Source organism: Numida meleagris, chromosome 7 (genome assembly GCF_002078875.1).
Source record: "Numida meleagris isolate 19003 breed g44 Domestic line chromosome 7, NumMel1.0, whole genome shotgun sequence".
In the NCBI taxonomy this organism is placed as follows: Eukaryota; Metazoa; Chordata; class Aves; order Galliformes; family Numididae; genus Numida; species Numida meleagris.
Window position 1 is genome coordinate 25,869,843 of NC_034415.1, and position 21,857 is coordinate 25,891,699.

Genomic DNA, 21,857 nt, shown 5'->3' on the forward strand with positions numbered 1-21,857 from the left:
TGATGCAAGCAACGGCGCACGAATAAGTCCCAATCTTGGATGATTTCTTAAGGGAACAGCCACTACAATTCCCCATTGTCAAACATGAGCTGAGCAAGTCATCAGCACCAAAAAGCAGCTTCTGTGCCTGGGTCAATAAAATGCAAGAGATTCATTGGTAATACTTAATTGTTTATTCATAAATGCAATTATCAAATGCACCATGCACCAGCCTCCCTTTTAGGGCTCAGTTTTTCCTCTCAGTCCTACACTACTTTCCCACTATGGACTGCATTTTTTTTCTTTATACAGATTAACCGAACCAATCACATTTCATTTATCAGTGATTTTTGCCCCACATTAGTGGAGATCTCCCAACATCTTCACCATCTTCCAGTCTGAGCTGGACCAGACCCCCAATAAATGAAGAGTGCAGCACTGGGACAGTCTATCAGAAGATAAATCATCTGCAGTAAAACTCGTTCTTGCCCACATTTGCACCTCTACTGTAATGTTTCACAACCCAACAATATTAAAACAGAAATCATGTTCTATTCATTCAGTCTGGTCATTCTAAGAGAATAAGCTCCTTGAGAACCAGTCTTGTAGTAGAAAATAGGGCAGGAATGGGATGCTTTTATCCCTTGGATCTTCAGGATGTGACTTCAGCCGCCTCCTGGAAATCTGCTCATTGCATAGCAATAATTTAGAAGTGGGAGCAGCTCTTCCTCATAGCTACTCGTCGTGATTCGGGTCAAAAGGTCACACTTCTGCAAAAAAAAAAAAAAAAGAAGAAACACAAAAAGAAATGTTAAAAAGTTCCTGGTTTTACTTTTTCTTCTGTAGAATGTGAGGGGAACAGTAGGATCTGGTTTGGGGACAGAGCACCCTGTGACAGCTGGTGCTCTCAGCTGGTGCCTGGGGTATTTGGGGGGATGTGCTTGCAGATTTGGGGAATCCCTTCCATTTTGCCCCACATGCTATGGGCAAAGTGAGGTTGAACAGTGGTTGGATGTTTGGCATGCATATGGTTGCACACTTACTGCTGCCTCCTCGGACCTAGAGAGGGGTTTTATATAGGTATCTCCTTTGCTTTTCCATCAAGGGGACAATGTGGCAGCAGGGAAGGACCAGGTGCTGCCTATATTTCAGAGCCATTCGTGACCATGTCCATGGGAAACCTAAAATAAGAAAGCGAACTGTGCTGTTTGCTGACTTACCCATCCATTATTGAGATTGTTCCCTACCAAATGGGGAAATCAGAGCAAAGTTGCGTGCTGCTCATCAGGTGGCCTGAGCTGGAGTCACGAGGCCGAAATACCAGCACTCTTCTGAGAAGCCCGGAGCTGAACCACTGCTACCCTGCCCAAGGGTATTTTTAGCACCATCAGCTGCTGCTCTCCTACAGAACACCAGCAGAGGGGCTGAGCAGCAGGGAGGGACGTGGGGCATTGCCAGCTTGCCTCTGTGGGTTTTAGGGTTTCCTTGCACCCACTGCTACCTCATCATCCAACCTGCACGGTGGTGGCTGCCCAGTTAGGAAATGTTTGCCAGGGTTGGGCTTGGGTCTGTCCTTGCAGTGAGGGAGGTAGATACAAGTGGGATCCAAAAGGAGTCTAATTCTGCCCTCCCTGGTGCCACCGAGAAGGTTAAGTACAAAGATTGTGGCACTGAGGGACGTGGTTAGTGGGCACGCTGGGGCTGGGTTGACTTGCTGGTCTTGGTGGTCTTTTCCAACCTTAATGATTCTATGATACTGTGATGCTAAGCCTCATAAATATCCAGTTGAATTGTTTTGAAGATTAGCTGATAAATGTCATCTTAATGTAGAATTTTCTGCCATTCGGGAAATTGGACATGCAGATTTGTGCAGGCCAGGAGGGTCAGCCCTCAAGAACGTACCCTGGTGACCCCTGGGGTAGATCACTGGTCAGGGAACTGTTCCTGGCATCCCAATCACCAGCATCAGATGCATTCGATTTGCCAACAAACCTAAAGCCCAGCCTGTGTCGCAACCAGCTCTTGTCCTACCACCAAGTTTCACAATCCTGGTGTTTCTCCTTAATTTAATGGCGTTCCCATCATCTTGCTGCCTCCTGATGTGCTGTGGTTACAGGATTCCAGCGCTGTTAAAAGATTGAAATAAGAGAAAAAAAATAAAAAACACGGTTGGAAGGAGAAAAAAGCCTCAAAAACTCATCCAAAATGGACCAAGTGGAGGAAGGGACACTGCGATATTTCACGCGAAGGTGCAAAGACCACAGGAGCACGATTTGGGATGCGGGGCCCCCGAAACCAGCATCTCCCGGAGGCTGCGGGTTCCTCGTCCTCAAAAAGGAGACGAACAGCACCATCTGCTGCACCGTGCCGGCATCTGCCCCATAGACACGGCCCCAGGAGAGCAGCAGCGCGGCCATCCCATAGCACCGCCGTGTTTAGGGACAAACCTGAGCCATCCTGGGCGGCGAAATCAAAGCAGCGCTTAATTACGGAATGCACGCGTTAATTGCGAGAAGAACCCAGTCCTGAGTGATACTCATTCTCCCCAGCTGGTGGCATTCAAAGGGAGTTCAGTGTAACGGTATTTTCACATATTTCCCTCCAATCCTTTCATGTGTTTATTAGCAAAGCCTTAAAGAGCTGCCTGTATAATTCACCTTTATGTGCAATTTCAATCCGGGAAGGCATTTTCACAGTCAGCAGCAGCTAATGAAAGGGGTGGCACATTGCTGCGCAGCTCCAGCCCCTCTAAAACCCCGCTCTGTGCTCCGTGCTGGCCGCCTCCCAGCAGTTGGTTTGAAAGTCAAGAATGTGCCATGTTTTAATGACGCTTCGGGGTCAGGATCTCAATGAAAGCCCCGTTATGAGCAGCAGTCTCGAAGGAAAGGTCTCCACTCCAGATTGCAGCCCTGAACTGTGCACCGGTTACCTCGCAGTAGTTAACACGTTGGTAATGTCTCCTCTGGATGCTGCCCAGGTGTTTGTTGCAGGATGCAAATGTGTTTGTGGTTTATGATGTAAACAGGTAGATCTACAATTTTTTTCATTCTGGATTGATTTCTGGTCACAAACTCTAAATAACCCGCTTGAAAGCACTCAGCATCCACCTGAAAGGAGAAAAAAAAATGATATGCATTTTTTTTCCATGTCTAGACCAAGCCAATTTTTGGTTCATACAGTAGCTTTCAGCACTACCTTGAAGCAGAAGGTGATGAATCATAGAATGGCTTGTGTTGGAAGGAACCCCAAGGATCATCAAGTTCCAACCCCCCTGCCACAGGTAGGGCCACCAACCTCCAGATCTGGTACTAGACCACATTGACCAGGGCCCCATCCAACCTGGCTTTGAACACATCCAGGAATGGAGCATCCACAACCTCTCTGGGCAGCCTGAACTGTTGAGCTCCCAACCACGTGAAGCAGAACACATCCATGGAGCAATGACAGGGTTCATCAGTTCCCACAACAGTTCTGTGTTGTACGGCTGTGTATCATGAAGATGGAGATGTGCTGCCAGAGCTTCCACGTCCCTCTCACTGCTGCCCCACATAACTTGCAAGGGTCAGTATTTGGATACAATGCACAAGTCCCTGGGCTTATCTGCTTGCCAGTCTCTACGTCGATAACTCATTTGATAATTGTTCATTGTTAGGGAACGCCATCCCCCTGGGCTGCAAGCCTTGTGCCGAGCCTTTGAGGGGCACAGTGCACACAAAGCCAGCAACCTTCAAAGCCTGCTCTTTGGTCCCATTTATCTTATCTAGCACTCCACTGAAGTATGGATTTACATAATACATACCTAATATATTAATGTTCCTATTCATCAAGAGGATCTCAATGCTGTTTTCTTTGAAAGCCTCGCCAGTGGCAATCAAGCTCCTTACAATAGAAGATTGTTTTATACCTCTGAAAAGGATTTTCTCCCTTGTTTGTCTTCTGCATACTTTCGCTGAGGGTGTTTGATACTATGATAAGAGCTCAGCCCCAAAATTGGGAGCGGTGGCATCCACAGTTTGGGTTTGCATCACATTACAAAATGACAGCACTCACGTTACTGATTCTAGATGAACCATTTGGCTCACACTCTGTCTACAATCTTTTCCCAAATTATCCTGCAAGATGGCCTCTAAGTAGCCAAGGGTCAAGCCAGGCTTGCTTCCATTTTTCACACATTTCCATGAACATGGTTGAATGCCCTTTTTTCCCCTTCCTTCTCTCTTCACTTTTCTGTGCCACTTCATTTTTCTCTGGACACTGGATTTGAAAAGGCTGAATCACAGAATTATAGAACCATTCAGGTTGGAAAAGAACCCCAAGATCCCCCCAGGCCCAACCCACCTCCCCATGCCCACTGACCATGTCCCTCAGTGCCACAGCCCCACGGTTCTTGGACACCTCCAGGAATGCTGAGTCTACCACCTCTCTGGGCAGCCTGTTAAGAGGAAATGCATACAAAAAAAAGAAACAGCACTAGAAGAAATGATGATCAAGGTATGATGCGGACCTTAATGCAGCCCAAATGACTGTATAAAGGCATGCAGGCTGCCTGCAGACCACAGCATTAAACCACTAAGGGATGCTGTTCTGTTTTCTCTGTAAAGCCATGCAGATTCACTGCAATATATATCTACTCCATCTTTTGCTTTATTTTGGAAGAGCTAAGGAAATATTTGCTTTTATATGAATATTTGGGCATAAGTCTTCTAGCCAAAGGCACACAAAGAAAAATGAGGAGTAAATTACCCATTTTATTTTAAATAGTGATAATGATCGCGTGTTGGAACAAACTGTTGGGTTAGTGGTTGATCTTTCTGCTTTCATATCATGCCTGAATGCCTTTCTGAAAGATATGCAGTAGCTAAACACAAAGTATTGGGCTCAGTACAGAAGAGGATGAAGTTAGGTGGATGAGCTATCCAGAGACCCAGACTATGGCATTAACGGTCTCTTCTGATCTTTGAAATCTGCAAATTTACTCTGAACCAGAGATTATGAAACAGCGAAGGGTAAATCCCTTTAAAATTGCTAGTAAATGTCAGGAAATACACTTTAAACACACAAAGACGCAGATTCACTGACGGTCGTTGCACAACAGATCACAGATAGCTTGTGTGCTCTGTCACAGGCCACTTTATCTCCTTTATCCAGCCCTGCCAACACCAAACAGTAAATGTCAAAACCCTTCTCTTTCAAAACTCTGGGATTGTTTCGAAATACTGAGATCCAGCAGCGAAAGAAGCCAATCCCCTCAGCTCTGGATAGAGGACCTTGGAGAGAAGGCATGATCTTTTCCTCCTTCTTGATCCATTTCTGGCTGTGTTTCCAACACTCAGACAGCTATCATACAGCTATCCCTAATTTGCTTTCACGTCCCATACGAAGGTAGAACAGAATGAAACAGAAAAGAGTGCCGATGAGCATGGGAGTTAAACTCATAGGAAAAATAATTCCATAAAAGGGGAATCCTGCTCCTTAAAATAGCCTGGCACTGGGCTGTAACAAGAGACCCTTCTGCTGATGCCAGCCAGGGAGCGCAAACACAACACAAGTGTCCACCCTGGCAAGAACTCAGCTGGAAAAAGCAGAGCCCTCTCCACTGTGACTGATTGGACAAAGAAAGCAATAAACAGCACCGTGCTTCAGAAGCTTCATGGTCTTCAGAAATTAAACCTTGCTAGTGCTCTGGCAGCCGAAAGACTATTATTACTGTGCCTTCTCGTGCAGATACGATCTAAAGAAAAACACACATCTAGGTCTAACAATAATAAATAATAAAGCTATTCATACAGCCCGCTGCTTACACGATGGCAATTTCGCCATAATTGTAGGTAAAAGGAACAGGCACACAAACAGGAGTCTGTAGTAATTCAGCCTTACCCAGTGCTTGGGTGAAGCTATTTCTTCTAGGTACATATATCTGGGGAAGAAAACTATTTCAGACTCTGACGGAACATCAGCAAAGCTCTCCTGCATCCTCAGAGCTGTATTCACACCATAAAGATAAATAAAAATATGAAGCAAGAGTGAATTCCCTCACGAGGGGTTGTTTTCCAGCAGCACTTGCAGTCACCTGCAGCTATCCCCAGCCTGCACACCTCAGGGGACACCAAGAGGTGGCAGATGAAAAGGCAGCAGTGCAAGCAGCACGTGGTGTTCAAGCACCCTGGGGGCTGGCAGCATTCATGGAAAAACGGGCTGTGAGCAAACACAGCCACTGGGGCTTCCATGCACCTTGACTTGGGCACAGTGCCTTCGCTCTCCATCTCCTTGCCATCATTTCCTGTCCTATGGCCCACTGCTCAGCTCAGAGAAAAAACCTCTGTGGGATGGCAGAGTGGAAATCGTGGGGTCATCTAGGTTGGAAAAGACTTTCAAGATCATCAAGTGAAGCTGTCAATTTGACTTACCAGTGTCCCATCTCTAAATAGAATTATGGAATCATTCAGGTTGGAAAAGATCTTCATCCATGATTTTGGTTGACAGTGGAATAACCAAACAGAAGGCCGTGGGGTTCCTTTGGAGAGTAACATCTGCTGGAACAAACTGAAATCTGTTTCTAATCAGTTCAAAGACTGGCACTTCAAGGAAATCATTTATCAGCTGTATAAGGGAAGGCTTCCACAGGGTGGGAAGTGCCTGTTTCTCTCACTTAACTCTAAGGCAAACCAAAGTGTCTCATAGGAATACAGCCACTCCTTCAGTGGGCAGCATGGGTCCTGTGCAGGGCTCTCCTCCTGGTTTTGAGGGAAAGTTCAGCTCTGTTTCCCCAAGCCAATGTGGTGAATTCGAACAGAAGTACTTTCTTTGTGGAATATGAGAGGGGGTAGGTTAGAGACAAAGCAAGCACAGAAAATCCTGGTCCTTGAAAAGCAGAAAAATGACTTGCAACCAGAAGATAAGGAATGAAGAAAGAAGGAAGAAGAAAGGAATTTTGTATGTATTGCAACTTCTTTCAGACAACTTCTTTGTATTCTTCTCACTAGAAGCAAGTTCTACCTTTTTCTACTGTTTCTATTGTTTTCTAGCTATATGCCCTCACACATACGAAGCTGGCCATGACTTCCTGCAAGATCTCCATGGGACGAGCATCCCACTGGTGAGCACAGCATGTGCCAGCCCATAAAGCCCTTCCACCACCCAACCTCAATCCTCAAATGCATCACAAGACTTCCTGAGGCTGGACACCTCCCTCTTCCTTCTCCTCAGCCCGTCCCAGAGCCAGGGACACCCACCCCACATCACACCTCTTCTGGCCAAGAGCTCAGGTCTGCCTCACCAAGTCCAGGTCTCAACTCTGTCCTACAGTGTAGACACATCCTTAGGGCATGTCTGCTTGCCAGGCTCAGGCAGGGTACAAGTCAGGTCTGGTTTGAGAGCTGCAGAGCAGCATTACGGCACAAAGCAAGCTGAATTTGCCTGGGCACGGTGCCATATTAACTATTTCACAGAAAAGACAAACTAGGCTCAAATTTGCTCTCCTTCCTACCCATCCAAATTTAATTTAATTTAATATGGGAAGAGCTGATCTTAGCAGGCCATCCTTGCTGTGTATTTAAGCCCTGTTCAATGGTGCTGCCTGTGAAATAACTGCAACGACCCCAGCCTGAGAGTTGGAGGGGGAGCTGGAGGGCAAACCAAGCCAGCAGGATGCAGGGCAGGGGTCTGCACATCGTCCCCATGGAGGAGGAAGATTTGTGTTGGGCTCCCTGAGCAATGCCAAGCCTGAAGCTTTGGTAGATATCTCATTTATACTCTGCTTGGTTTCTTCAACAAACTGCAAGTAGTCCCATTTACACCCTTGCTTCCCCTGCTTCAACACTACTATTCTGCAGGTCAGAGAGGAGATATGGGGGGCCCAAAACATGTCTGGATATAAAGTGGGGGGAAAACAGAGCTCCTGCACAGCTGGAGATGCTGGCAGACATTGTCCAGTGTCATCCAACACACAAGCAACTAGGCATCCTCCACTCGGGACAACTGCCAGAGATTAGCATAAGGTAAACCTATACAAAAAGGTACTACGATTTTACGTTGGCTTTGACCTGACATAGTAAAGCTTGGCTTAAATTGATGAGGTGTTGTTTTAGGACAAAATGAAATCTCAAACAGGAAGGACCATCACAGCTCACAGTCCTTCTGTTTCCTCCTGAGACATTTCACTGCCACCGCTACACGGCAGCTTGATGGGCTGTCCCTTGCCAGAGCTGCATTCCTGCTTTCCCTCCCGGTCCTGCATGCACGACCCTGCCCGGGGTGCCATGGTTTTTAGAAGTGCTCAGGTCATGGGTTTTGTCAGAGCGGGCTGGATCCATCTGTAATGCATGACAGCTCATGAATCACCGGGAGTCGGGAGCAGAGCAGCTTCCCTTGGATTTGAAATGAGCTCAGTCTTTTTTCTCATAGACCTACTCCATCATTCTCCGTTTACAAAAAAAAAAAAAAAAAGACTCACTCTTCATTCTCTCATGTCAACCAGCAAGCAGAAGCACTTCAGTGAACGGGTTCCCTTTCTCTATTAAAAACTGTATGCGCATTGTTGTGCATGGTACAATTTGATTTATGTGTTGCTGATAAAACACAGGCTCTGGTGTAACAAATCAATACAACAGTCCCGTTCAAAGCCCTCCCTCTGAGCAAAGAGCTTCCTGATGTTGAATGTTTCCTTATCTAATCTTCCATACTTCAACTTTCCTTCTTTTAAAAACGTTGATAATTGAAAATGCAGAAGGGGACAATCGTAAGGAGAGATTAAAGAATATTAGCAAACTATGTGAAGTAATAGTAGCATTACAATGTCAGAAAACAATGTTTGCACTCTTATTAACCAACTGCTGTGCATAGTGCTTAGGGATCCCAAGCAATGGCTCAGAATCCCACTGTTTGGTGCTACGCAAAGAGAAGTGCTGTTTTAAAAAGTGTGCACGCTCCATACAGGATAGAAAAGGCAACCTGACAGAGGTTTGCAGCTCCAGTTTCTTTTAGAGAGATGCTTAAGTTTTTCTAAGTCCTTATCTCAAACTGTTGACTCAAAATTTGGAGTTCTCAACTCCAAGGGTTGATAAAACACTGCACAAATAAAGACTTAAGGAGCTCTATTCTTTGAGCTACTCTGCATTTTATGGGGAGAGATGTGTATTAGATGATACATCAGTTAGAAATAACTGGGAAGTATTGCGGATTCCTAAGTATAAGTCGCACAGATTTGCATATCTTTAATACTGTAATGCCTTCCAATCACACATAAGTGATGAGTGTCACTTTTGCCATTGGAAATGGTCTTTGCAATGTGTTCTGTTTCGGTAGGGTTTTGTTTTGGAAAGCTGACCTAACAGACACTGCCTGATAAAGGCAGCCAAAGACCTCTGCATCACAGCTGGAGTAGAATGAGATTTGAGGATTTGGCTGAAAATTAATTCATGTGGAGTTTTTGTCAGCAATGCCATAACAGCCCCATAGCAAACCTACAATCACCAACCTTATCCTCTGTAAAAACAGGAAAGCTAGCATTGCAATCCAAATGGAGAATAAGCAGCAAGGACTCAGGACTTCTTTCAGCTAAGGGTGCTACAAAATAAAACTGTTCACTAGGGGCAAGGAAGCACCAGGACTGCCTTAAGAATAAAAATTGCCTGTACTTCACATGGAGATCCAAAAGCATCCTTCATCGTGACCCTATTTAAGGTGCTGGCTACTGCTGACCAAAGAAAGAGAAATCCAAAGCCTACCTGGATACCACAGCTACTCCATGAGACAAGAAAAATACGTATGCAGTTCAGTATAAGAATCTGTCCATCCCTAGTCCTGCTGCACAGCTGAGCAGGAGAAGATCTACTTTTTAGTTCTTGCCCTTAGGCACAGTACAACAAACCTGCTTACTTCAACCACCGGAAGGGAATCGTATTTGCAATAGCTACACCTTGCCTTAAATTGCTAAAGTAGCCATTAGACAGTGACACCCTGATCCTATCTAGCTCAGGTCAACTTAGAAAGGAGGAAAAGCTACACCCATCACATACAGGGAGAATACAATTGAAATGAATGCTGCTTCTTAATTAATCTAGAAATCATCATAGACATACGTATCGTGAAAGATCCAACAAAGACATCCTAGCTCAGCAGCGAAGCTGTCTGCTTCTCGTGCCTTTACGCACGAGAATGAGGAAAAGTGTGATGGCCCAACTGTCTGGAAGCATTCCTGAAGAATAAGGACTGATAAAAAATATGGTCAAATGAAGGATAAGAGAGCATGAGCTGTAGGTCAGAGAACTGTGATGCAACAGGGAGAAACTCAATAAATAAAGGTCCTTAGCATTAGGATGCATGAATTCTGTTGAACTAATCCCTCTGCCTTCACCGGCCCTAGCAAACCTTGGGCCTAAAGCAGGATTTGAGACAAGCAGGGTAAAGGAAAGGTACAGCAAAAGAGATGAGAAAGAACAGAAGCCGCATTTTTTCCTTTATAACCTCTCACATTTTCTAGCTGCACCTCATCAGAGTACATGCTCATACATGGCATACCCTTCAGGAGGTGTGTTTGTAGGTTGTCCTACATGACATGCTGTCAATCATCGTACCAATCATTGCTCTCCATTCCTCTCAAGTCTGTATTTCAAACGAGACTTTCTCAGCAAAAGCTGCTGCTCAATCTCAAAAAAGGTTAAGTGGTTTTCCAGCTGATCCTTGGCCACAGTTTCTATCTACTCAGCTCAAAATAAGGGCCAAATCCTAGCTTGGCTCCGAGCCGGCTGTTTCAATATTACTCGATAAGTTCCCTTTGTCTGGAAAAACCTTCAGATTTATCTTCCACATTTCCCCCATTCTGAGATAACAGCCAAATGGAAGTGCCTTCGCTGAACATGTGCGGCTCAGATGGTCTTGCAGCATAGTGGGGCTCCGTTTCCACACGCTGGCTCACAAGACCCAAATGCAGATGCTGTTTCCCACTTCTCAGATGCTCCATCCCAGACCAGCTATGACCAGCAGAGACATATGAGACCCCATTTTGTTGCTGTTGCAGCTTTGCCACAGCAGTTGCTGGGTCACAGTGATACATCGTGTTGTAATTGGGAAATTCATGAGATTCCACCTCCATCTGTGTATCCCACATTTTTCCTCCTGGCCCAGCATACTTAGCCAAGATATTTTGATTTCTACTCGGGTGGCTTGTGAAAAACTAATGTTCTCATCTTGGAGCAGATCTCCAAAGATTTCTGGAAGGATGCAAGTGTGGCTCCCACGGCCATGAAGCCCCAAGGCTCACGTTTGAGAGGGCATCCTCAGATTGGACGTGCTTCTCAACAGAGCACAGGGGGCTGAAACAGTGTGGATGATCCACAGAAATGATAAAAACAGACTAGGAGATCTAATCTCTAGGCACCAGAGGGAAAAACTGATGGGAAAGCCAGCTGTGAAAGTTGTTCATTAGACAATGCATTAGAATGGGACAAAAACACTACTGTAGGATGAATCATAGAATCATTAAGGCTGGAAAGACCACTAAGATCATCCAGTCCAACCACTGATCCATCTCCACCATACCACTAAACCTTGTCACTCATTGAGACATCATAAGTTCTTGATGTAGCTTACGTTGAAATTCATGGAGAAAAAGAACCTACTGCTTTCAGCATTGGTACAAGCTGGAAAACTACACTAATTCACAAACTTGCAAGAAGACATTTGTAAAATTATATATTCCTGCTTATAAAAGCAGTCTTGCCAAACAGACTGTACAATTATATTGATGCACTAACATGCAATACACCCTAAGCAATTCAGTAATATCTTTGCTATACAGTAATGTTGCTGGATATGTCTAGCGATCATTTGCGTGTTATGAGGTGGTTACTTAGACACAAAAAATATAGCCAAAAGGTTGTTATTTCTCATGAAAGAGGTTTGGGGTTTGTTTGTTTTTAACATGGATGGCCAGATTCAGGTTTATTTTCCCTATACGCTGCTGAGTTATTAAAGAAAGCATTGGCTGGAGTTTAGCTCAGAAGCCTGGGAATCAGGGAAAACACGCTTCATTATGTGTTATTTGGGGTTTATCTTCTGATCAGCAAAATATGAGTAATGCCCCTTTGGTGAGGCTCTAAATTCATTAAGACTTTTTACACAGCAGCAAGACACACAGGTTGAAGAGGAGTAGGAGTTACGGGTGCTGTAATTTGGAGAACTTACATGCCCTTAACCTGCTTATAGGGCTTTGGCACACAGTCGCGTTGCTGGGCTGTAAAATGTTACCCTGCTTTGGCAGATCTACAGTTACTTGCCCATGTAAAAGGTCTTACACTTTCATGAGAGCAAGATAACCCAAGGCAGCTCACTGTCCATCTGCACCAGGGTAAGCCTGGGCACTCGGAGCTCCTGTGGAGCAGTCGATGGCTGATAACTTCTTTCACAATGGCAACTTGTTCACGTACCAAAGCCTTTAGCAATTATTTCCCATCAAAACCTCTAGATAATTACGTCCTTTCCCCAAATGAGTGCAGCAGTTCATGGCTGCCTTGTTAAGCTTGGTGACCTACATGAACAATGCTGCCGAAGCCTCAGACAAGCCTCCATCTCACAGAATAAAAGTGCCCGAGTGCCCTGTAATTAATTACCTATGAGCATCCGTCTGTGGGAGCCTCAGCACAACCACTGCCGACACTGAACTTTTCATCTCAGATGAACCCACCGGAAAAACAGTGATGTGCAAAAATGGGATGATGAGGGAAATTCCCACTTTTTTCCTACCAGCCAGCAACAGTCCGAATTTGTAAGGACAGATTAAGATGCGAAGGTGTCAAAAGCCCTTCAGATAGTTTGTGGTCTCTAGGAGGTTGTTTTATTTATTTCTGATCTGGCTGGGATTCAGAATAATCTCTACTGCTTCTGCAAAGAAATCAAGCCATCCTGTTGCCACGTCATACACATTTATAAGGCAGAGTTGCTGTTTCACCTGTCCTTGTCATGCATAAGACTAGGAAGATATGAGAGGCTGTTTAGTGAATGCATGTAACTTGCATCCACTCTGCCTTAATGACACCACAACCTACATATAACGAGATTCCCACCCCCATTTTCATGATTCACCTTCACAGTCCCAGTGGGTGAGATTTTGCATTTCTCCAGATTTTTTCCTCTCACTGCTGGCTGCCTGCAAGGCAAAAATCCTGCTTGGCAGGGAAGCACCCAAAATTCCTGCACACAGGGCAGATGCTTGCACATAATCACCGATTGCAAGCAGTCCAAATCCTTCCCCCTCAAAAAACACCGCTTTCCTCTACAGTGCTCTGAGCACACCCACCAAGAGCATCCCCCTGTCCCATGCTTGCCTGGTGACAAATTGCCACCGCGTGTCCCTCTCCTCTCTGCAAACTGCAAACTCCCAGCTCCAGCAGCCCACGGCTGTTACCATGGTTTCCTCTTTCTCTTACTCCTGTGATGCAATGAAAAATGCTTTCCTAAAACCTCTAAGATATTCCTGTGCATGGATTGCGGTCCTGATCTTGTCTTCTCCCTGCTAGTTGATTTATTAGAGCACCAAATCTGGAGCGTACCGATTCCCTAAGAACAGCCCTCAGTGGTATCTGAAGGGTAAGTCTATATAAAGATTGCAGAGATGGGATTTCACTGCCATAATAACTAGGGAAATGTCAAATCTGGGTACACAATCACATCGAGGTCCTTGTAGATTGAAGTCATCCATCTTTTGGGTTTTCTTCTCTTTAATAATATTTGAAAGAAGCCACTCAAGCCTCTCCAGCTATGATTTCGGATGCAAGAACTCCATGCCACAGACCAGAAATAGCAGAATTATGAGTGCTAAAAGTGTCTAGTGAGGCTTTTATTTTAATTCATATTCGAGAAAGGTTTCTAGCAGCTGGAGAAAGCAAGAGCCGTATTCATAAAACCCTTGGCTATTTGCCACACAAATGGTGCTTTTACAGAGCAGGGGGGGCTGGAAACGCAGAATGTGCCTATTCCACATCAGGAATGCATCTCTCCAATTCATAAATCCTCCCCCTCTCCCCCAGCTGAGTGAAGGAGACCTTTCTCAGTTGGCCACCGAGGTGAGAGAAGGTGAGAGCGATTCTCCGGGAGCGCCGGCCCCAGAAAGAGGCATTTATGGGAAACAACGTGCGCATTAAACACACACACAAACAGTGCTATGTGCTGCGGTGTACAGACAACAGCAGGGACAAACCTCTCTGAGGGGCAGCCAACCCGCCATGCCAGCAGCCTGCCACTATGTGTCATGGCCTTCAAGATATACCTATGCTGCAGAGCAGGTGGGAGAGTTTCCAGGCTGAAATACCCTTACAGAGATTGGCTGGTAAAAGGAAGGAGCTGTGAGGATGGGGAACTGAAGCGCAAAGATTTATGGCTCCATCCAAAAAAGTGATCTAGATTTGCATTACAATTGAAGAAGATGCCTAGCCATGACTGGAAATAAAAGGGAACTAGAACTCAGTTCCCTCAACAAAGCTCCATCCCAGGCTGCAGGTACCAGGAGATGCCAAAGATGCTGTAGCACTGAGGCACAGAGGAGGACCCACACTTAGAACCATAGAATCATTAAGGTTGGAAAAGACCACTAAGATCACCTAGTCCAGTCGTCCATCTACCACCAATACTGCCCACAAAACCATGCCCCTAAAGCTTGGGCTGCTCTGGGCTGTGTCATCCCACAGCTCAGGGCTGGTAAAAATGGGGCTGCTTGGGTTAAAACCAGAGGTCTGAATTCTGGCAGATTCCCAGCCGGGGAGCTTAAAAGTAACAAAAATAAAGCAAAAGCCACCTAAACATTAGGACTTGGCAGCAGCTGAGTGAGAAGTTTGAACTGGGATTTTTTCAGCTCACCTCCATCTCTGCCTATAATTACACGTAGCCCTGAACAGCTTGCCTGGCATCCCAGAGGGGCTGAGCCCAAATCTGGCCCTGGTCGGGTCGTGAAGCAGCCGCTTGATGACCTCGAAGCATCCCTCTGCCCCAGGCAGGAACATCTGCACTCTGCAGCCCCATCCAAACAACAGATTCTGATGCTTCACCAAGCCTCGTTTCAAGCATTTCTTCATTTAATACCATCTGTGCGTGGTTTAATTTTAGCCCTATTCTTGTCCTGGCCATTGTGGACGTGGGGAACATATTGTTCCACCCTGTCTGATACAGAGCAAAAATGCAAAAAGGCAAAGAGATAGTGGACTGACTCTGTGAGGCTGTGAATCATAGAACGATGGAATATCCCAAGTTGGAAGAGACTTGTGACAGCGCTTTATAGCGAGGTCAAAAAAGGGTGGATCGACCATGTAGCCAAATCCTGAAATCTTCCTGAGTCAGTCCCAGGAGAATATCCTCATCGGTGCAAACCAAAGGGTCCAAAGTAATGGTGAGGACACAATGCAAGCTCCTCCTCATCAGCACGCCCTTTCCCAGCTGATTTAATTAGGCAAAGCCAAGAGAAGGTCTGCCAGCTCTCGCAGATTGTGCCCTAAAAGAAAACATAGTTGGCAAGGCACTGAGAAATGCTACGAGCAGCTCACACGGTCACTGCTTTCCCTCCATGCTTCCAGGATTTGGAACAGTTCTGCCTTCCACTCGTAGAGGAAGGGAGGGAGAGACTGTGATTTCCTCTCCATAGAGGTCAGCCCAAATCCATATCGTGCTTCACAGTCACAGATACAGCCTAAAAGCTCAACTCCATGACTGCAGGAGAAGGACTCATGCGTGGATCTGCCTTAAAAATGACCCCAAGCCCCCAAATAGACCATCAGGGAGCATACAAAAAAATAACAGCAACAGATTGTGACTGACTTCTAGTGGGATGGGGGCATCTCATTGCTCATTTGACCTCTCAATTAGACTTCTAAGGGCACAAGCAGCCTCTTTTCAGCAGTTTCCCCTCTGGAAGAGTGCTTTAGCATGTTGCATGTGTAAAGTGTTTTGTTGGGGATGTCAGAAATATCACACTCATTGCTCCCTGACTCAGAGAAGGTTTGATTCATTCATCTCCAATGGAGCATCATAAGTTGCCATATAACCCAGATTTCTCTTAATACCAAAAAAAAAAAACAGCATCACAGACTTTGGGCCCATGTGCACTACATTTTTGGAACGCGCTTACATCACAACAAACTAATCACAGGATTGTTTTTGAGTAACTAACCTCCAGAAAAGTTCATTTCCAATGCTGCAGTCCGACATCTGCTCTTGGCCAGGGCATGGGGCTCAATAAATAACATCAGTTACATAACACAAATGGAAATTGCTTGGTTACAAATCTAAAGCCTCTGATGCACGTCGTTCCTGAAACATTCAAAATAAAGCATTTCGCGTGTCACAGTTCACCCACTGCTGCATTATCTCATTAACTATCTCCTCCAAACAGCCCGCGAAATCAAATCCTGCTGAAAATCCACAGATTTAGGGCACTTACAAGGGTTAGGTGGCATGGCCCCAAACCTGAGCTCCTGTATAAATAGACACATGGCAATCCTTGTCTCTTTTTGGTCACGCTGAGCTGCAAAATGCATCCTGAACCAGAAAGGGCAGCATCCTGACCCGTTCCCAGCTTAGCTGCCCAGTCTACATTTCATTCCTGCATCATTCACTGAGCAAAGGGAAGAGATTCCTATCCTGCTCCACAGCCAAATGCTATTTCCTGTGATCAACACCAAAAATAAAGATGCCACTTGGCCAGGCACCGGAACCTCTATCTCCTAGCAACGCCACCCCTCCCCAGCATCGCTTCCGCTGGTGAGCACACATCCAGGTGCCTGGATGAGATGGGTAGGAACATAGATATACGCGCACAAAATATACGTGCTCACAAAAATGTGTTTAACATCAGGGGAAAATGAAGGAAATGCCCCCACCTGAGGCACAGGGCTCCATTCCTGCTGCACGCTGGGCTCTTGGCTCACCCACCTGGTGCCATGTCTGCACTGAGCAATGGGATCCTGGAAGCATCAAGCCTAGAAAGCGTGTCCTGTAGAGTACAAGCCTTATTAGTATTAATTCAATATTTCTGTTTACCAGAGTCTGTGCGTCCAATAGGCCAAATGGTGATGATGTTTGCTCCGAGATTTAGTCACCAACATTTAGGAAACAAACAAGAAGGCAAAAGAGCGCATCGCCATCCACCAGCTCCTGCTCAACGTGCGAGCTCAACCACTAAAAAAACACCATCCGTGCTCTCACCTATTTGTTGTGATGCCTCGTTCAGGCGGCCAGGGCTTGCCAAGACTGGAAGCGGAGATCAAACAAACCCCACGAGCTCCTGTGTGCAAAGAGCAGAGAGAGCCGCTGAGAATTCACTTGGCAGAGGCTTGCATGGATGGACATGCCTGCAGCTGCCTGCAGACCCTGCTGGGTTTTCATCAGCGTTCCAGGAGATAGTGCACTTTAGATAAGGTAGTTGTATTGTTATTTGTAACTCCTCTTTCTCTTACGCCTTGATGCCCATCTCTTGCTCTGATGGAGCCGATATGGTTTCATTGCACTACGCGTGGTTTTATATCACAGCAACTTTCTTGTTTCTACCCCGAGATTGCTATTTTATTTATATTAATGGATGCACTGAATTAAATTGTCTTTTTTATTATTTATGGCAGCACAGTTGCACAGGCTGGTCATTATTTTATCACACAGCTATTGTTTACACATATTCCCATTCCAGGTTCTCAAACAGCTCTATTATTTTAGAGTGTGGATTGCCTTTCTTTTGGGGCTACTGTTGTCTTAACAAGTAAAAGGGGAAATTTTCATTACAGGATTGAGCTGGGACTGTTGAATGGGTGTTTCCTTCAGGACAGGTATTCTTTTCTTTTTCATTTCTAATGAGACAGAAACTACAGCAAGAAGAATCAGCCCACTTAACGAAGCTGTGTTATTATCTAATTTACAATATTACAGCAGCAGACTGTGGGCTGTCCCATGGCTGGAATGCAAAGGAATGGATAATTCCATCATTAGGATGAGCTGTTAGCCCATGAGAAGCAGCAGCTGACAGCACTGCCAGGCTGTGGAGATGGTTTCAGCTGGCTGCACTACTGATGTATTCATGTTTTCTTCCCTGTGAATCTGTTTTGCTCCTTTGTACTACCACAGCTATGGACCCATGGGGCTCCTGTTGCTGCTTTGCCAAGTGCAAACACTCAGCCACCACCACATCCCTACCGCTGCTAGCAGTGGGCACGACCATCACCCCAAAACACCACTACACATCTGCTTACCCACATGCATGGCATTTCCATCTCTCCCTGCCTGCAGCTCAGGGCTAGGGGGAACGAGGAGGCACCCACAGTGCCACTTCCCTTCCACCTGTCCATCTCCCAGCCCAAGCAGCATCCCTCCTGAGGAGCGGCCTCCTATGAACTGGATGCAGTTGCCCTCCCAGGGTACACCCTGTGCCAAGTGTCACCATAAGGCGGGTGTCACTCCAAGCTGAGTATAGCCCCAAGCTATGCCGTAAGGAAGGATCAGCCCATGGAAGGTGCATCAACAGGAGGACATCCCCCCAGGCAGGTGTGACATCCTCTGAACAGGTGCACCCCAAGCTGGGGGTACCGTCAGGAGGGTGCACCCCGTGGTCAGACGGCACTCCCACGAGGCTTCCACCCCCTTCATCCCCAGATAGACCCCACCCCCCAGAAGGCGGGGGCACCCCGACGACCATCGTCCCCACCCCAACGCAGGGTGCACCCTAGGGGCAGTGTCCCTCCTCGGAAGCTCCACCCCAAAAGCGCGCAGTGTCACTCCCAAGCAGGTGCCAAACCCAGGGGCCAGCGTCACCCTACGGCGGGTGCTCCCCGGGGACGTGCCCCCCTCCCCATCCCCATCCTCATCCCCGCAAACTGCCCCCAGCCCCGGGGCGCGCCCTTCCCCGCCTCCGTGCACCCTGCACGGCCCTGCCCGCCGCTCCCCGTTGCGCACGCCCGATCCGAGCCGTGCCGTGCCGAGCCGAGCCGAGCCGAGCCGTGCCGTACCGTGCCGGCCCTGCGCATTGTGGTCCTCCGGCGGGGGGCGAAGATGGCCGAGAAGCAGCAGAAGCACGACGGGAGGGTGAAGATCGGCCACTACGTGCTGGGGGACACGCTGGGGGTCGGCACCTTCGGCAAAGTCAAGGGTTGAGTACCGAGAGCTGCGGGGAGGGGAGGGCGGCGGGAGGCAGCGGGCTGGAGGGCGGGGGGAACCCCTCCGTGCCGAGCATCATCCGCGGGGCGCGGCGGTGGGGCGGGAGGGAGGAGGTGATCCCTTCTCAGGGAGGGGGGGGAAGGGGTGAGGGGATGGTGGGCAGCTCCTGGGGGTGCCCTCCAGGGCAGCACCCACCGCAACTTTCCTCCCGAGGCGGCAGGAAGGTGACGCGGGGGTTGGGTGAGGGGGTCGTGGCTTTCCGCTGCCGTTTGCAGAACGCTTCGGACCGGGGCTGGGGGGGTGGGGGGTGCGAAGAGGTTCCGCTGCCACCACCCCCACCCACTGGGGGGCTCAGCGATGGGGCTGCACGGGGATGGATGTCGCTGGTTCACAGCTCCCGCTCCCAAGTCAGGCGGTGGCTTTGCTTTTCCTGATGCAAAGATATCTATTCATTTTTAATTCTACCGTTACACGCACATTTCCCCCCCCATCCCCCCATACACAAGAATCATGAGATTAAAAACAACAACGACAACAAAACACCTCTACACAAACTGTGATCCAAGCAGAGTGAGGAGCTGTGATTCCCAGCAGAGAGCAGGTCTGGGTGCTGGGGGCAGAGCAGCCGCCCCATCCTGCCCGGCTGTCTCCTGCTCACGTATCTAAATAACCCCAAACTGACAGCAGGGCAGAGAAAACACCTTAACCACTGCAGCTAAATCCACTTGTGGCCATTAATCAGGCCCTTAAAAATATAGTGCGGTGTTTAATCCTAAACGGCGAATTTACAGACTGAAGAATTATCAGAATAAACACTTCCAGCAGTAAGGACTGTTCAAATCACTCCTGTATACCAGCAGACCTCAAAAAGTGCTCCAAAGGTGATTTTTCTTTTTCTTGCAGACCAAGTGAAACCTGCTAACAACAGCTTGATTTCCTTAAGGACCCTTCAGGAGTAGCATGGGCATCTCCCTCTCCCCCCTAACCCCATTTATCACCCAATTGGTTAAGAACAGATGTCCAAAGGACATGTAAAATAACATGAAAAGATTTCCAAACTCCATCCTTTATGGTTTAGCAGCCTTTCCACGTGCATATTTTCCCCTGTAACATCAATTAGAGTTTGACAGGTGAAATGCAGAATAGTAGCGTTTTAATCTAACGAGCTTTAGAAAGGACTGCGCTCATCAGGTTTGGCAGGAAACATGGGAGAAGAGACTTCTTTTCCTGATTGCTCCAAGCCTTGTGTCCGTTGTGTATGATAGTTTTGCATTAAGCAGGCTGGAGCCATCAGCAGCGCATTTCTTATTGCAGATGCCCCATCCCTGAGGTGGCCAAATCCAGGTTGGATGGGGCCCTGGGCAGCCTGATCTAATGGATGGCAACCAGCCCCTGGCAGGGGGGGTGGACCAAGATGATCTTTAAGGTCCCCTCCAATCTAAGCCATTCTATGATTCAATGAAGCAACAAGGGAAGAGATGTCATCTCCCCCCTGGCCGTGGGAAGGAGCAGGTGGGGCACATTGCTGTGCATGCACCAGGCACATCCCACCCCACGAAGAGCTCTGCCCCAACCGCTGCCATTGCACAACAAGCAGTCGTTGGGTTATGTTTATCTCCATTATTCAGGCTCAAGTCGGGGTCAAGTTCCCATTTTCAGGGGAATTATACAATTGCAGCTGAAAGACAAACACTGCACTGGGGGATGATCAACTAAAAGAGGCTGAACAGATGAAAGAAAGGGAAAGGAAGGGTGATACAGCATCTGAGCAAGTGGCACTGGGACAGAACGAATATGTCACTGCTAAATATATGCTTTGGATTGATTTCATTTGTAACTTCAGGGCCACTGCAGCTGATATGGGAGGATTTTTCTTTCCCTTCCCTAAACTTCTTATAATCCTTGCAAAGCATTTGCAAAAAGCTGAGCTGCTCGTGCTACCTGAGCTGCACCAAACACACAGGGTAGATGTGGCACTGAGGGACACGGTCAGTGGGCATTGTGGGGATGGGTTGATGGTTGGACTTGGGGATCTTAGATGTCTCTTCCAACCTTAATGATTCTGATTCCATGCACCCAGAGAGAGACTTCATGGGTACCTGCTGCAAAAAAAGCCATCTGCCAGAGGGCTTTAATGGTTATCTCATCTTACTGTAGGATAAATATCTCATCTTTTTTCTCCTATAAAAACAACAAAACATGGAAGGTCTTCTGTTAGAACCTCATCCTATTATACCTCTTCCCTTCTTTCTCCAGCAGCCTCCAATACTGGAGTAATGCAGGCAGTCCCATGCGCAAGCAGATGCAGTAGCAGCTAAGGATGCTCACACCATGTCTCCTTTGGTGCCAGTTTTTGGAGTTTATGGTCTCTGTTCAGGGTGCAGTGCTTTCACCTCAGTGTCGAATCCATCCCCTCTGCCTGCCCCAATAGAGCTGAGTTTGCTGGTTCTAAGCTGCAGGGAAGCTGACTGGAGTGCTTGTCGCTAGAAGACAAGACACATGCTCAAATCCCTTTTCTAATACTGCCACTCAGCCCTCCCTCCTCCCCTCAGGCTTTAATCCAGGCACTGAGTGAGAAGGAAGGAGCAGGCTTCCTCACCTCCACCTGACATCACCGCTGCCCAACCTGGGGACCAGGAGAGGACAGTCCCATTGGCACAGAGGAGCACACGTGTCCTCTCCCTGCCCCATGTAGCAGAGCTGGGTTTGCCCTGGCCAAGCCCATGGGACCTCCCAGTGCTCCTCATCCCACCAGT

General features: G+C 47.3%; 1 protein-coding gene and 1 long non-coding RNA gene across 8 annotated transcripts in view; one reads left to right on the forward strand and one right to left on the reverse strand.

Annotated features, from left to right (window-relative positions):
- On the reverse strand, positions 1 to 19,090 carry LOC110402721. Of its 7 annotated transcripts, none has more exons than XR_002441262.1 (9): positions 18,954 to 19,090; positions 17,167 to 17,245; positions 16,842 to 16,954; positions 16,133 to 16,272; positions 7,256 to 15,457; positions 4,336 to 6,522; positions 2,427 to 3,086; positions 1,023 to 2,105; positions 1 to 749 (listed from the first exon to the last, which is right to left on the reverse strand). It is a non-coding gene; the product is annotated as an uncharacterized LOC110402721 (long non-coding RNA). The 7 variants fall into 7 exon arrangements; XR_002441261.1 differs by having other exon boundaries at positions 2 to 749; positions 1,023 to 1,160; positions 1,972 to 2,105; positions 4,336 to 15,457; XR_002441260.1 differs by having other exon boundaries at positions 2 to 749; positions 1,023 to 1,160; positions 1,882 to 2,105; positions 4,336 to 15,457.
- The window catches only part of PRKAA2 (protein kinase AMP-activated catalytic subunit alpha 2), a 19,962-nt gene continuing 16,924 nt past the window's right edge, over positions 18,820 to 21,857 (forward strand). The window contains exon 1 of the mRNA XM_021405114.1: positions 18,820 to 19,093. Within this exon, the coding sequence (XP_021260789.1) occupies positions 18,997 to 19,093 (97 nt within the window). The 5' untranslated portion in view covers positions 18,820 to 18,996. The remainder of the gene's footprint in view (positions 19,094 to 21,857) is intronic.